This window comes from Cyprinodon variegatus, unplaced genomic scaffold (assembly GCF_000732505.1).
Source record: "Cyprinodon variegatus isolate N-32 unplaced genomic scaffold, C_variegatus-1.0 Scaffold165, whole genome shotgun sequence".
NCBI lineage: Eukaryota > Metazoa > Chordata > Actinopteri > Cyprinodontiformes > Cyprinodontidae > Cyprinodon > Cyprinodon variegatus.
Window position 1 is genome coordinate 338,513 of NW_015150618.1, and position 14,611 is coordinate 353,123.

General features: G+C 39.4%; 1 protein-coding gene across 15 annotated transcripts in view; it reads left to right on the plus strand.

The window, feature by feature from the left end:
- Positions 1–797: 797 nt before the first annotated feature.
- Positions 798–14,611, plus strand: part of kif1b (kinesin family member 1B) — a 58,321-nt gene continuing 44,507 nt past the window's right edge. For 10 of the 15 annotated variants that reach the window (XM_015378127.1, XM_015378128.1, XM_015378138.1 and 7 more), the window contains exons 1-2: positions 798–1,081; positions 2,803–2,956. In XM_015378127.1, coding sequence (XP_015233613.1) covers positions 2,851–2,956 — 106 coding nt within the window. In that variant the 5' untranslated portion in view covers positions 798–1,081; positions 2,803–2,850. The remainder of the gene's footprint in view (positions 1,082–2,802; positions 2,957–14,611) is intronic. The other 5 variants (XM_015378139.1, XM_015378140.1, XM_015378136.1 and 2 more) reach the window with 2 other exon arrangements.

A 14,611-nucleotide genomic window follows, 5' to 3' on the forward strand; every position in this document is an offset into this window, starting at 1 on the left:
GTGATTTAAAAACATATTTTGGTTTAAATCTTAAGTGCATATGCTAAAGGGATGATTACAGTTATTCCTTATACTATAATAGTTCTTAAAAAATGTCCGAGCATGAGATTTTTTTTTTTTCTATTGACAGTTTGTTCAAAAAAAAAAAAAAAATCTATAGCATTTTTTTATTAATCTATTGAAATGCATCTTGCATTTTCTACCCTTTGTAGATAAATAATCATTTTAGTTCAGTTACTTTTGCTTCTGGTTCTTCTGAATAAAATTTGTCTATGTTAAAAAAAAAAAAAATATATATATATATATATACTTGTACTTGAAAATAGTTAATTCTGAAACGTGAAGAAATTAAAGTTTGTAGCTATCTAAATTACTTTGAAAAAACTTGGATCAGATATTACACTGGGAAAAAAAAAAAAAAACAGGTACTCTGAATCTGCTACAACCCATTCTTTTTAATTTTCTTTGAAAGAGATCCAGAAAGGTGCAGAAAGCCTTTATCGTTTGGGGTTGGCCATTTAATTCCTCGCCAGGGGGCGCTATTTTGCGGTGACCCTGGTAAAGCGGCGACAGCGGTGCGGGGAGCGGTGGGGTCGAAATCCTGCAGTGTGGCGTCACACAAAAAAAAAAAAAAAAAAAAGAGAGAGGCCCCACCCACCCACATCGATTCAGAAGATCGCCATTGGCTCCCTGACATCTAGTCCAGTCGAGTCCCTGCGCTGATTGGACCATTGGTCTGTCAGTCGGCACGCTGAAAAGCAGTTGACGTAATCTCTTCGGTAAATCAAGGCAATCCATCGATTTCCATTCTCGCACGGGCGCAGATGGGCGGCCGCTTTTTTCCCGTGGCTTTGGAAAAAAAATAACAAAAAAAACGAGATAGTCACACAGAGCCACCGTGCTCATATTTTTACATATCCATCGGGCGGAAGATACCGCTATAATGGGTGTTTTCCACGGAAGCGGACACTGTAGCAAAATACGTGTGTTCAGATTCTGATTAAACAAGGCAACAACATCCCGACCGCCCGCAAGCTAACATTAGTTCCCGGTGGTGCTGCCTGGGGCAGAGTGACCAAACGTGAGTATAAAATATGTTTTATGTGGATAATATACATATATATTATGTCATATTAATTTCTGCTCGTGAGCAGCAACATTAGTCATAGAAATGCGTGTCCCGTACATAGTTACGTCACGTAATGTACGTTAACAGTTATCATTTAGACTATATTAGCAAAGGAGTCCAAAACCGTTACATTTAGCTGTAATTGCTTAGCTGCTAACACTACATGTTATGTTGACAGAAGCCTCAGCCGGTAACCTTTTATTATGTCTAAACAGTTTTTCCAATGAAGAAATCTCATAATTATCGTTTAAAACGATTGTCTTTGGGAGGTATTAACCTTTTCTCTGCTTAATAAACGTGAACAGTGTGTTCCAAACTCTTCTAACAATTCAGCAGAGGAGGATTAGCCCACTTCTTAACGTCGGTGAATTAAATTTTTCAATATATAAAAAAATGGAGGCTCGCACTAATGCGGAGTCACATGCAGCAGACGGGGCCCCCGGCTGGTTGTCCCGCTGTAGCCCACAGCAAGGAAAGAGGAGATAGGATTTCATGGGCGTATGCCTCAGCAAGTATGGCTGACTGCTGGAATATGGAAAAAACAAGGGATCATTTAGGAATCTGGTGTAGAAATGGACTACAGGCGAACTGGAAGGATGGGGTTTGAAGCCCCAGAGACGGACAAAGATTGAATAACGCCCTAAGCACCGTTTTATTTGGGGGGTCCATTTTCATTATGCATATTGACAAAGGAAAGCATGTTTTTAAAAAAGAAAAAAACAAAGAAATAAAAATGTTTCAGCCGTCATGAGTAAGTTAGAATTCAGAACAATATTTTTGCAATAACTTAATTTAAAAATGTATCACTGATGTTGCCATGCTATGCTTGATAATCTATAACTAACGTTCCTCTTTTTTTAGTTGCTAGTATAATAAGTAGACTTGCTGATAAACATTTTTTTCATTCAACACATTTCTTATTGTATAGGTAATATTTTTACCTTTAAAAACGCACGTTTAATCCATCTTAAAATATCCTGTCACATCTTTTATTCCTTTTTCTAATTTAACGTTATATTCAAATACCCCAATAAAAAATCATAAATGAATTAAAGTTTTCGACTCTTATGCATCTGCTCACTCGTCAGATAAATGGATTTTAGTATATAGGTAAATCAACAAATTTTTTTAATTTTTTTTTTTTAAGATTAACTGCTTATATGAATCTACCGGTTTTTATACCAACGCTTAAATTAAAAAGCAATGTGAATTAAAAAAAGAGAACGTTTAAGATGATCCGTATTTTCTGTACGTTTATCATCAGAAATGTTGATGCTTTTGTTTGCAATAGAAACCAAAGATGTATTTTTATGGGGAGGGATAGGTCGGTACCATATCCCTAATCAAAGAAATGTAATAAAAACAACTATAGATTTTTGTGGCTGGTGATTAGTTTCCTGCTTTTGGCACAAATATGAGTCATTTTTCAAAATTGATATGAAATATTTATAGACTGTGCAATATATATATCAGCAACTATCCAACACATGAATGAAAACACAATAAAATGAACCGAAAACTGATCGATGAATGATTTTTAATTCATTTAGTGCATTTCCTCCACTGCTTCCTTTCTAACAAGAGCCTATACAAAACAGATTTAGTTTTTCACTCCGATAAAATACCTTTGACTAACCAGATTCTTTCTTCCATTTTTTGTCCTTTTTCTTCAGGAGGGATATAAAAACGATCATACTTGGAGTCCGACCCTAAGAGCAAGCATGTCTGGGGCATCTGTAAAAGTTGCTGTTCGAGTTCGACCCTTCAACTCCAGGGAAATAGGAAAGGAGTCAAAATGTATCATTCAGATGCAAGGCAACACTACAAGTAAGTAGTCTACTGTCCCACACACAGGAGCCACCACACAAACCACATTTTAGAGTTCATGCAGGTTTGTCTGGACCTCCTCCCACGTGGTGTTTTCTTCAGGGGCTCTTTGCAAAGGGAAGGAGAATGAGCAAAGTGAATGGATGGTGAAGAAAGAACAGGCTGAAAGGGAATAAAAAGCTTCCACAGGGGAATTTCTCCCCCCTCACACTGGAGGGGGGGCTTCATGCCTGAGGAGTCTGTGGGAGAAAGCCACCGTTTGTTCCTGATGCAGGGACCTAGGGGTCATTACAAAGGCTGACCTGCAGTCACCTCCCAGCTCGCTGGAGCTTTATCACAGCCAGTGTTGTTGCTCTGTAGTTTATGACCACATTATCTCTTGGCGGCGTGCAATTGGTCTAATGCTTTTCAGAAGCAAATAAAATGATATAGAATTAGGTTATTTAGTCACTAGATAAAGTTGTTACTTCACTGTTTGTTGACGCACAATTCACTCTAGAGAACTAAAAAAAACAACTTTTTCTTGTCCGGCTAATTTGCTGCTCAAGTCTAATTTTTATTCCTAATCGATTAAATGTAGCAAACAAAGAGGTTCTGTCATTCCTAGTTTGAAAAGATGACAACCCAGCAGCATGTGCTACAGGATAAAGGTCAAGGTTTGATTCATAGATAAAGGCAATATTGTAATGTAATTTCACTTGGATCAGAACTACTAGTTAAGTTAATGAACTTTAAATAGCTGTTTTCTTTTTTGTATAACTTGCCTTTAAATAAATACCTATAAAATCTACAATTTACAGGCCACTAGGTGAACATCTTTAATAGGGAGAAAATTCTAGTAATTTCTAATGTTTAGGTTGTGATTTTTTTATTTTTTTCCTCTGGCCATTAACAAGTTTTTCTAGACACAAGCAAGAAGAACGTGTTTTACTGATGCCAATGTTTTGAATTTTATGCCGTAATGATTTTGAAACATGAGGAGGATGGGTTGACACAAGCATCTGGATTACTATAAGCTAACATATCGATGCAGAAAATTATAAATGTTTTTAGTTGAGAAGGTGACATACAGGGATAATGTAATTGAGGCATCCTTTTGGACACACAGATGTTAAATAAGAATAAAGGCTGGAAAAATGTGTTTGTATTTAAAGTAACTAGATTGATCTGTTTGTGACTGTGAGTCATCAGGTGTTGTGAGGTATTAGCTGCCTCCTTAGTCAGGTTGGTGTCATTTGTCCCATTTCAGTCCAATGATTAATATCTTCCCCCCCGATGCTAACAGAACCATTCAATGACCCAGTAACACGACAGCTTCTGACAGAGGAAAATAGTCTCTCTGGCTTTTCTTAACTCTCCCCTGTCTGTCTTATCTGCCTCATTGGTCTAAGCCCGTATGAATCTTCTATCAGATCTGGTGTCCCTTCTAGATGTGGCTCGCTTTTTCTTTATCTCTCAGAGTCTACCAAAACGCGGATTTGTTAAATCCCCAGTACTTTTTACTCCATATCCGTAGGTTTTCATTATTCCAATGTCACCCGGAGGAGCTGGAGGGGAACTTGTGGTATCTAGCAGAACTGCAATAGCATATGCAGGGTTTTTTTTAAGGTGGGGGTTAGTAAGGGAGTGTATAAGCAAGGGAGAGGAGTAGGCTGCAGCACCGCCTGCTCTACCTCCCCATCACATGGCCAGATTGCAGAACAGAGAGAAAGGCTGGCAGGCAGCCATACTCTTCTTTCATCAGGTCTTTATTGCAGATGGTATGCTAAGAATGGTGTCCTATTAGGATGCTGAGAGTTTGAACAGAACCAAGTGAGTCAAACATGTCGAGGTTCTAACATGTTGATGTGCTCTACCTCTCTGGTCAAGTAGATTTCCTCAAGCACCCTAAATTATGTTTATCACGGTTGGCATGCTTGGCTTTGAGACTCAAGTCCCTAACAGTTTGTTTGAGGCTGCAAGAAAGTTGATGTTTTTTATATACAGTTTTATCTATTCACAATGTAATTGTTTTTTCATATTTTACTTTAGCATTCTCTTGGTGCGTTTTTCAGTTTCTTGAACAAAAAGCATCTTCATCCATCAGAAATTTACACCACTCTAACCCCAAGAAAACTTATATCTATAGTTGTGTTCACCAGTTTCCTGATGGTGCGTTTTGCACTAATAATATATTTATTATATTATAATAAGAGGGATGGGGAAAGGGTTTATCATGATTGATGACATGAAGAGGAAACTGTCAAATCCAGTTGATAGGAGAGAATAATAAAGGGTGTTCAAGTGGAAAATAATTTGGATTATCTTATCTATTTCGCTCTCTGTCAAGCTGCCACTTTCTTGGTCTATCACTCTTTAAGTTCTCTGTTCAAAATCTTTTTTTAGTAGTATCTTTCATGTTGGATTTTAAAGATCATGACCATCGGTAGGGCTGATCAATCTGGTAATTGGCTAGAACTTGTGTTTTTCTGTTTAGGGCTGTAATATAACATGTGATCAGAAACGCAGCCATTAGTTTTTTTTATTTTTTATTTACCAGATATTTTTCTTTGACCTTATTTAATTAGTGCTATATATCAAAAATATTTAAGCATGAGAAAGTTTTTTTCTATGTTGTATTGAAAAGATTGATCATCGCCAGTCAGAGCAAACCATCTGCTGCTTTGGATCTGTAACTGATTAATTGCTGCATCGCTATTTCCAAAATTATTGTAAAGTAACTTTTGAGTTTCAAATTGCTTGATAAGTAGTAAGCTTTAATAAAAAACATTAACTCAACTTTTTTTTCTATTTTATGGATATTAAGTATTCCTTGTTTGATAGACTACACACAATGTGTGTGTTTTGGTGTTATTTTAGGGATGTGTCAGATTTAAATAGGAGTGCAAGCAGTCTGGCCTTTCTCCTGGAGTTGCTTGGTCAGCGTGTAGGTGTTTGACAGATGTTTGCGAGAGGCCATGACACCACCCCCCCAATTGTGGCGCACTCAAGGGCACTTGTGTCCATCCATGTGCGTGTGTCGACAGGAAAGGGCTAGGGAGAGCCCGGGGACAAAAAGTGCAGGATAACACGTCTCCTCCTCCTCCTTCTCCCCATCTCTTCACAATGCACAGAGGGTTGTCAGGGATTGGGTGCATGCAGAGGAGCAGCAAATTGATTATCCAGCCTGCGTGGCCTCTGCAGCCAGCCGGGAAATAAGCAAAGGCCTCTTTCAAAAGAATGTCTGAAACAACCAGAGCTAATGTCATTATAAAGGAGAGATGTAATGGCCAGTTATAGTGATTTGTATCGGTGTTTGAAATGTTAAATGATTCCACCACACCCACAGCATTCATTCAGTTAGTGATATTAATGTATCTGTCCATCTTGTTATATAACCTACGCATTCAGTTAGCCTTACTTCATAGAAACAGACATGTTACGTGCAGTAAAGAAGCACGGCTTATTCATTCTTTAGCTCATATGTGTGCTGCTTCTCATTATAAAGGTTTTTCACATCTTTGAGAGCTAAATGATGCTTAGTGTTCTGTCCAGTGTTGAAGTATAAACAACGTGACACGCTGATGCAAACAAAAGGTCCCGCTTCAATTAAACCTTCACCTTTCAGATATAATTCTACCAAGTGTCCTTTTGGTAAGGGCTAAGTGGTTGGTGACATTAGAAAATCCCTGCGGGGAGGAACGAGTTCTGCTCCAGAGTTGGATTCATATTAAAAGAGGTAGAAATAACGGGAGTATTTTTTTCTCCTATCGATGAAGTGTAGTGCTGAAGGATATAGTAATGTTGTTTGAGGGATAAACATCGACGTGCTGAAGCCTGTTCACACATGGACGACTGACCCAATTAGGACCATTAATCCACCAGGCTTGCCTCAGGTCGCCGCGCCCTGCTGCAGTAATCCCCCTGACCCATGTATCTGTACAAAGATATTTCTTCATATCCCCATTAGAGTGCTAAATTTCTTATCAGCTACAACTCCGGTTGTTTTGAGGCAACTTATCACAAAAAATTCAGGTTTTCTGGGTTTTTAACTTTGCTTCTTGAAGGCTAAAAAAAGCCTGAGTTTAAAATATGCTGTTAATTACTATGATCAATTATGATTCGTGTTACTCTTGGATTAGTAATTGAAATTTCTCAGACAGAGCAGATTTCAAATAGTTGGATTTCACTAATGTTTTAAAATTGACACTTTGTTCAGCTTTCTTACAGCTACAGTCTGTTTGTATTCGTAAGGTAGTGCAGATCATAATTTAGCTCTTGATATTTCTAAAATAGGTCCAATATTTCCATATCCAGCCTATACAATTAATGAAGCGCAAAGGGATATTGGTGCATTTTTGCTGTAGTTTACTCAGCCTTTCTGTCATATGCTGAAACCTTAGCTCTCTGAATCTCTCTCAACCTAAATGAACAGCAGCCATATCTGTAAATTGCTTTTTCCTGTTTTTTTGGTGTATCTGTGCTTCCTTAAACTTCCTTAAAAAGCGGCAACCACCTGATTGCTTAAAAAAAACAAGCCTACTTTGGGTCTCCAACATTCACACTGAACAGTGTTGTGGGCAGTTTGTAGCCCTGGGATGTGGTGTGTTCACTGCTTTTAAGAGATTGGAAATTTCCTGTCTTAGAACCATTTATTTCCAGTCATAACTGTTTTCTCTGTATATCTTTTACTTTAAAAAGAAATAATAGAACAATCCCCCGCCATGTTTATACCCTCTCTGTACATGCTTTAAATAGTTTGTAAGCATTGCAGCAAAATTTTATATTTGTCAGTTTTGCATAACCAAATGTGCAAGAGTGTTAATGTCTGTTAACTGTTCTCTGTGCTGTCTTAATTGAAATTTCTCAAACTATAAATTCTATACTTGCAATAAAAAAATAATTCAAAGTAAAGCACTGACAACAGATCATATGTTTTTAAAATGAGATGACACTGGTTTTATTCAATACACACACAGCCACATTCCGCTGAGCCATTGTGGCTTTTTTATGAAGTGTTTGGAAATGAAAGAGAACTCACAAAGTGACAGTAATAGCCATGAGAGGAATGCTAAATACTGGAATGCACTTGACGTGGCAAAGGTCAGAAGAGCAGAGTGATCGGTTTCTTCACATACTGAAGCAGCTACGTAGTCGTCGCTCTGCAGCCTATGATTGATCTGCTTCAGTTAAATACACCCACATAGCAAAAATTGGCTTTTTTCCTAGCGTTTGGTTTGGGCCCTAGATAATGTCCAATACTGAGATGCAAAGAACAAAATTAAGTGTTAAGCTAGTTAATTTGTTCAGTTCTTACATAGCAAGGTGGGTGAAAAAAGCTGCAACATATTTACAGTGATATCTGTAGCTTTTATTCTCTTCATTTCTGCATTTCCTTGTAAATATTGGATATCAGATGAGATCTGGAGTGAGTGGGGGAGTTAATCACATCCTCGGCAGCAGAGACGGTGAAAGTCGAGCAAAGTCGATCTATCACGTGTAGAGTAGTGTGAGGCAGCGTTGCATGAGGTCTACCTGCTGCTGAACGAGGGGATTTATTTTGTAACCATACCAGTGTTTAGCAGAAGATTGCTTTGGCACAAACATGGTCTTAAAAGTACTAAAAGAGTCAAGTGTTTGTTTTGTACTTGATCGGTTTCTTTTTAACACAAAGGCCTGGTCATCATTAACAAAACCTGCCCATAAATGGTCTGAATTCAGATGGTCTTGCTCAGTTTTGTCTCTGGAGTGACTGGGATGTTGGCTGTGGAGGCATATCAGCACTTGCAGTGTTCTTTGTTCCTCTTATCGCTGAAGGTGGACCTTTATGTCTGTTCCTGCATGTTTGGATTTGTCTGCTCCCTGAGGTTATTGCATGATGGATAAGAATGTAAACATAAATGCTTTGGCTCTGTTTTGTATATACATGGCACTTAAAAGACAAGTGGAAGTTGGCTTGATCCTGTCCAGCAGCATCAGCTCTCTTGAAACTGGCCTAAAATTGAATGTTGTGTCCTTGTTGGAAATGTCCACCTGATTATATTTCAGTGAAAGTACAACCAATTCCACCATCCTCTACTTCTCTGCAGGACCAGCAGTGTTTTCTGTTGCCTGCATCCATTCTTCTCTATCTCAATGACAAAAGCGAGGACTATAAAGCAGATAAATGTGTTTTGCTTTTGCTGATGCCATCCCCCCCCCCTTGATTCTTTTATCTGCCTGGCGAACTGAACTCTCCCACATTTAAGAGCACAATTTTTTTTCTGCTTCCACTTTTCTAACTTCCTACCTGTATTCCTCTTATTTCTTCCTCCCAGAGTCCGTGTTGCATTCAGAAAACTCCAGCATTCCTTGTTGTAGGGCAGAAAGCTCATCTTGGGTTATTCATAAGTGAACAAAATTGTGATTTTTCTCACCATGGTGATTATCAAAACAATGAAACCAGCCAGTGTGTAGCTAATTTATTGTGTGTAGCCTGTTTCCTGCTTTAGAGTTTTTCTGTTTAAGCTGTAAGAAAATCATGATCCTGAATGATGTTCTGTCCACTATGTGTTCATGTTGCCACAGTTATATAAGGCAGAAAGCATTTAAATGGAAACTTCAGCTGATGGTTAAGAAATCCAGGTCACCACTCTGTAAAATGGGTGCTCTTTGCGTGCTGTGGCTGCACAGGGTTGTGTGTGTTTCCCTGTCTGCACAGCCTGGTTTACACAGTTGTTCCCACTCAGCTGCTGGATCATATGATAATCTGCACGCTGTTTTCAGGCAAACAGACAAACTCTACTGTCATGATTAGAGATTTGGAGCAACTGATTCCTACAGTATGAATTCAATAATGGTCAGAAACGAAGGGATATTTAAGAGGCTTCCTGTGGCATAATTTTAGTATCTGGGTATGGATCGCTGGCATATTTGTTTTTCCCTTCTACTTATAATTCATAAAAATCTAGTGTTAGCATATTATGAGTATCTTTTGGTAGAAAATGTAGTTCAAACAGTTGATCTGACTGTATAAATGGGTTCTGTCTAAACATATTTTAGTTTAAAAAACTGAAAAGAACTGCTTCCTCTTAAATAACTTGCTTTTCACCCTGTCTGATTTGCAATCTCACTTCCCCAAAGCTAGTAAGACCATTTTCTTAGCTGCTTTGGCATCAGGTGCAGTATTTTATATTTCTGAAAATTAAGGCAGTGTTCAGCTGGGTTTTCATGAAACAGGAGGAGTTTGGAAAGAGCTTTGGCTTTTGAGGGTGCAGATTCAAATAAGGAAGTGTTCTCCGGGTTATTGAGGCATTGATCAGGCTATAAAAGGCTGATTTCGAAACTGCTGTATTTTGAAACTTCTGACCTGCTAATTCTGATTTCTTTGGCTAGAATACTCCACCCTTCCTGCCACAACAGACATAACTACATGTGCTGGGATCATAGGGCATCTCTTGTGGTGGGTAATGTGGAAACAGGGTTTTGCTTATATATTGGGTTCCTAAACAAGGTATAGCATCTGTTTTTAGCAGTTAGCACAGCTATAGTAATATACATTTGCACATAATTTTTTTTTTTTATTTGCCTGAGAACTTCCAGCTTTTTAAAATCCTTCATATTCCACAACATAGCACAAGATTCAGCTGGATAAATCTAGTTTTGCTGTTTCCTGTCCAAACAGCCTGCAACATCTGCTAAAAGTGGCAGTATTGATTAACAAGGTGGAAAAATCTTCCTACCTAATTAAGGGTTCATCTTGACTATATTGTTAACTGAAATTGGCATTGAATTAAATATAGTTGTCAGCCCGAACTTATAATGGTGCATTGAAAAGTGTTTGTGATTTTAAGTTCACCATCTTTTCGGTTACCTCCTGATCACTAATATCAAGCTGGAAATCGTTTCATTCCAGTACTTATCCAGTTTGTCAGTTTGAGGTTCTGATCCCCGTACATTTTTTTTACATGTTAACCCAGATGTTTTTTTTAGCAGAATTTCCTTCCTTTTGCTCTGATATCATAATGTCACCCTGTGGATTTTAAAACCAACACGTCATCAGCTGAGAGGCTGCCTGCAATCCCTCCCTTTGTTGTAGTGCTCTGTTTGTTTTGCTTTTGAATGGAGTCCTGCTGATTTTGCATGTTTCCTCTTCTAGAAACCACCCTTTAGTTTCTGTCCTGAACCCAGTCACTGAGCTTTCTGAACTGCTCCCCCCCCAGTTAGGTATCAGGGACCCACTGGGAGCGACGTATGCGGGGTCTGGCTAAGGGTTCAGCGGAAAGATTGGGCGGCTGAAATCTGTCCATTCCTTCCTGTCACTGACAGTCTGTCGGCATGCGAAGCACTAACCACCATCTGCTGCTGTATAAATAGACAGCAGAACAGAACTGGAACAGCTGGCCTTAAGATCAAGACTGTGACCTCCTCCACTGCTTTCTAGTTCAGCAAGCCACCTCATCTAGACTCGGTTGATTTTTATTTATTTGTCACTTTTCTATTCAGCATAGAGTCTGAAGGGGGAAAGAAGAACTCTGAAGCCCTTATGGTAATGAGATTATGCTGCAATACACACTTTACTTGGACACGCTTGGACTACTCTAGTAAAAGGAGGCAAATCCTTAAAAGAAAACCTTTTACCAAATAATAGCTGAAAATAACCCCTGTACTCTTCTACTTTAGGAGTTAAATAAAGATCCTGATCAGCTACAACGTGAGATTGGCAATTTAATTTCTTGTGATGGTAACTGTGCAATTGTAAGTTAGTCCTCTTTAAAACAAGCAGAGTCTTTTGTCTTTGTTGTGCTGTTTATATTTCATAGAATTGCTTCACATTAAAGCCAAATTATTTTGTTTGAGGGCTTCACCTTTTTTTGTAAACTCTGGCCAGAGGAGAAGCAGTGTGACCAGGGGCTGTGTTTGATATCGGCCACTCCGTCCTGCCAAGGACCCAGCCTATCTGGACTGGGTTCTTCGAATGCCATGAAAACAAGAAGACTGGAAAAAGAAGAGCTATAGGCCGTTTCTCAATTCACAAGAACGCGAGTATTGACTCGTGTCCTCGCCAAGTCTGTTCTTGAGAAGAACACAGGAAAGTATGGACTTTGGGAGAACAGGAGCATGGAGCATAAATATGGGTCAACTGGAACAGAAGCGTACTCATGACGTCACCACATCCAGGGCTCATCTGGAGCTGCATTTCACCTCCTGTTATTAATAGTCTCTAGATAATAATTTGTTACTTTTTTATTTAGTGGTGAATAGTTAACACAATCAAATAAACACAAATCAAATTAACAATTTGCCAAATAAAACAAAAACATTTGCCATCAGAGCCAGCGGTACTTCACACACGGCTATGCTGAGAGAGGGCATCTTTTAACTTAATACTCTGAGCTCTGTTAGGGCGTCACTGGAAGCTGCTGCTGCCGCAATGCATGCTGGGACATTTGTCAATCTTAAGAACAGACAAGTCTGCTCTGAGAGAGGGGCGAGAACAACATCCGGGGACTTTGTCCATTCTCGCTCTTCTTGTTCTTGTGAATTGAGACAGTACGAGGGCTGGGGCTGATGACATTTCACGAGTATACGAGCACATGAGAACGCACAAGGACACACATTGAGAAATGGACATAGACTGAAACAGGTCTAGTCTTATCCAACCGTCACCGCCCCTCACTCAGCATATGCTCTGTCACCTAGCAACCATGATGTTGACTCACAAAGCAGGCAAAGAATGGATGCCGAGCTTCTTACTACTGTTCTGTGTGCTAATTAAATTTTTGAGGACCTTTAGCAGTAGTACTGTCATTGCAGATATCAGATTGTAATTCCCAGTCTGTAGATACCGTATATTGGATTTTGTGCTTAAAGGAATAGTACACCCAAAACATGATTAGCCTTCATTTTCTACTCACCCCCATGCTGAACAACACTCTGGAGTACTTTTTTGATATCTCAAATGCATCTGGAGATCTGGGAGGCTTCTTGCTGTCTGCTGACATTCAAATAATGGAGGTCTATGGTGCCCGAGACAGAAAGGTCCAAAAAAGTCCACAAAAAACGTGTCAATATTCCTCCATACTACTACTGAGTGGGTAGCATCCAGAATTTGCGCGTTCACAACGCTATGGAAGCCGGCAGACCAAACCAGATGAAAGTGCGCATTCAGCGTCTGCTCTGCCAATAATGCAAGCGTAGAAGAAGAAATGTGCTGTTTACCTGTGCAAAGAAAGAAACAACGAAAGAAAAATGTTTGAGGACTTCAGTGTTGAGGAAGAGCATGAGTTCTTTGCCGAGCTGAATGCGCACTTTCGTCTGGTTTGGTCTGCCCCGGTTTCCGTAGCGTCGTGAACGCGCTTTCAGGAAATCCTATACACTACTGTTTATGCTCTAAAAACATTCTAAATGACTTCGTTTCGAGTAAATTCTGGATGCTACCCACTCAGGACACTTGGAATACATTGGACGAGCAGTATGGAGGAATATTGAAACGTTTTTTGTGGACTTTTATGGACCTTTCTGCCTCGGGCGCCAGACACCTCCATTATTTGAATGTCAGCAGACAGCAAGAAGCCTCCCAGATCTCCAGATGCATTTGAGATATCAAAAAAGTACTCCAGAGTGTTGTTCAGCATGGGGGTGAGTAGAAAATGAAGGCTAATCATGTTTTGGGTGTACTATTCCTTTAAATGTCAACCAAACCACTTTGCACATACACAGATAAAACCTATCGATAAACCAAACATTACCTGTGACATACCTGTGACTCTGACTCAATAACCATTTAGAGGAACTATTTCCATTTATTCAGGACAAAAATATTCACATACTTGTATTATATTAATCTGTACTTATAATATTCACCACTCTTTGTCGCCATTTCCCTTTTTCCTCTGAGCACAGAGTGGCCAGCTTGCTTGCTATGAGGGAAACAGTGGACCAGTCCTTCCAAAAGGGTGAAAAGATGGCTGCATTTGTGGGCTGCATACGAAGGAGTCTTCCAATCTGAAAAGGCCATGGTGCCGTGCTATGATGTAATAGGCCAGCGAATCTGGCCTTCGCAGGACACTGCCGCTGAATGCGAACACAGCCACAGTCATTGTTAAAAAGGGGAAAGGGCACAGCCATAATGTTTTTGCAGACCATGTGGTCCGCTGCATTCAATGCAGCCAGTAGGAAGAGCAATGCGAAATATTCATCCTTCCGAGTAAATACTTTTGTTTTTTTTTTTTTTTACATCCTTTAGTGTTTCTGGTATCTCTAAAATTATAATTGTTTCAACAGTTGAATGCTTAAGATTCCTGGACAGATTACTTTAAAGGGCAAGCTTTCTTTGAGGCAAACCCCTCTGGAAAGTTCCTGCATTTATACAATAGTATTCTCACCACAGATGAAATTCCTCAGGGCATGTTGGTTTCTGTTTTGGAGATGTTGTATGGCTTGTTGTGTGGTTGCAGCAAGCTCAGCTGTTTGTCAAATGTGCGAGGCAGTGCTCAGACGCTACTTTTAGCCCTGCATCCAGTGATAACTCTGTCACCTGCGCCGCTGCCCTGGTAACAGTCATCATACACATGCACAAAGTCTGCCATAAACATCTGAAAACATGAGGAAGATTTCTGTGTTCGCCTCAGAATCCTCTGCAACCCAGCCATGCACTTCCCGTTAAAGACTGAATAACCAGGTTAGAGGGACTGT